Source organism: Wasmannia auropunctata, unplaced genomic scaffold, assembly GCF_000956235.1.
Source record: "Wasmannia auropunctata unplaced genomic scaffold, wasmannia.A_1.0 LD336083.1, whole genome shotgun sequence".
NCBI lineage: Eukaryota > Metazoa > Arthropoda > Insecta > Hymenoptera > Formicidae > Wasmannia > Wasmannia auropunctata.
Window position 1 is genome coordinate 2,409,323 of NW_012026807.1, and position 770 is coordinate 2,410,092.

Below are 770 nucleotides of genomic sequence, written 5' to 3' on the forward strand. Positions count from 1 at the left end.
TCAACTCCTCCTCTCTCTCTTCTTCCCCTTCCGTCCCTCCCTTTCCTCTCCTAACTACTCTTCCCTCTACCCCTCCCAGTAGCTCCATAAAATATTCCTTCCACCTTTCCATTTCTATTTCCTCGTTCACTCTCCTTCTCCTTTTCCTCTCCCTATTCACTATCTCCCATACCTCTTTCTCTCTTCTAGCCTCCATTGCTCGTCTCTCCCATCTTTCATTTTCCTCTTTCTTCTTTCTCTCGCACATCTCGTTGTATTCCTTTCTTTTTTTCCTATATTCCGCCCCATCCCCCCCTTTTCTCCTTCATTTTCTTAGCTCTCTTCTTAACTTCTCCTTTTTCCTTCCACACTCTTTATCCCACCACCCCTCTCTTCTCTCCTCCTCCTTACCCCTCTCCTTCTCCACCTCCTTCATAGCCTCTCTCACTTTCCCCTCTAACTCTTCCCATTCCCTCTCCAGATTCCCCTCCTTCCATACTACTTTGCCCAAGTTCTCTTTAAACGTCTTTCTGCCCTTCTGATCCCACACTCCTCTCCAGCCTCTATTTCCTCCTTTTCCTCCCTCTCTTTTCCTCACCTCTCCTCTCATTCGTACTTCCACCGGGTGATGATCCGACTCCACCCTATCCCCCACCTTCAACCATTCCACCCTTTCCCTTACGTCCTCATCCCCCAGTATATAATCTATTACCGTACATCCCTTTCCCCCTGTGAAAGTAAATTCTCCTTCCTCATCCCCTCTCACACTCCCATTCAAAATACCCCAACCC

The 770-nt window shown here is 48.1% G+C and overlaps 1 protein-coding gene across 1 annotated transcript in view; it reads right to left on the minus strand.

Annotated features, from left to right (window-relative positions):
- Window positions 1-304: 304 nt before the first annotated feature.
- Window positions 305-770, minus strand: part of LOC105448740 (putative gustatory receptor 28a) — a 2,007-nt gene continuing 1,541 nt past the window's right edge. Inside the window, exon 3 of the mRNA XM_011687482.1 lies at window positions 305-634. Within this exon, the coding sequence (XP_011685784.1) occupies window positions 305-634 (330 nt within the window). The remainder of the gene's footprint in view (window positions 635-770) is intronic.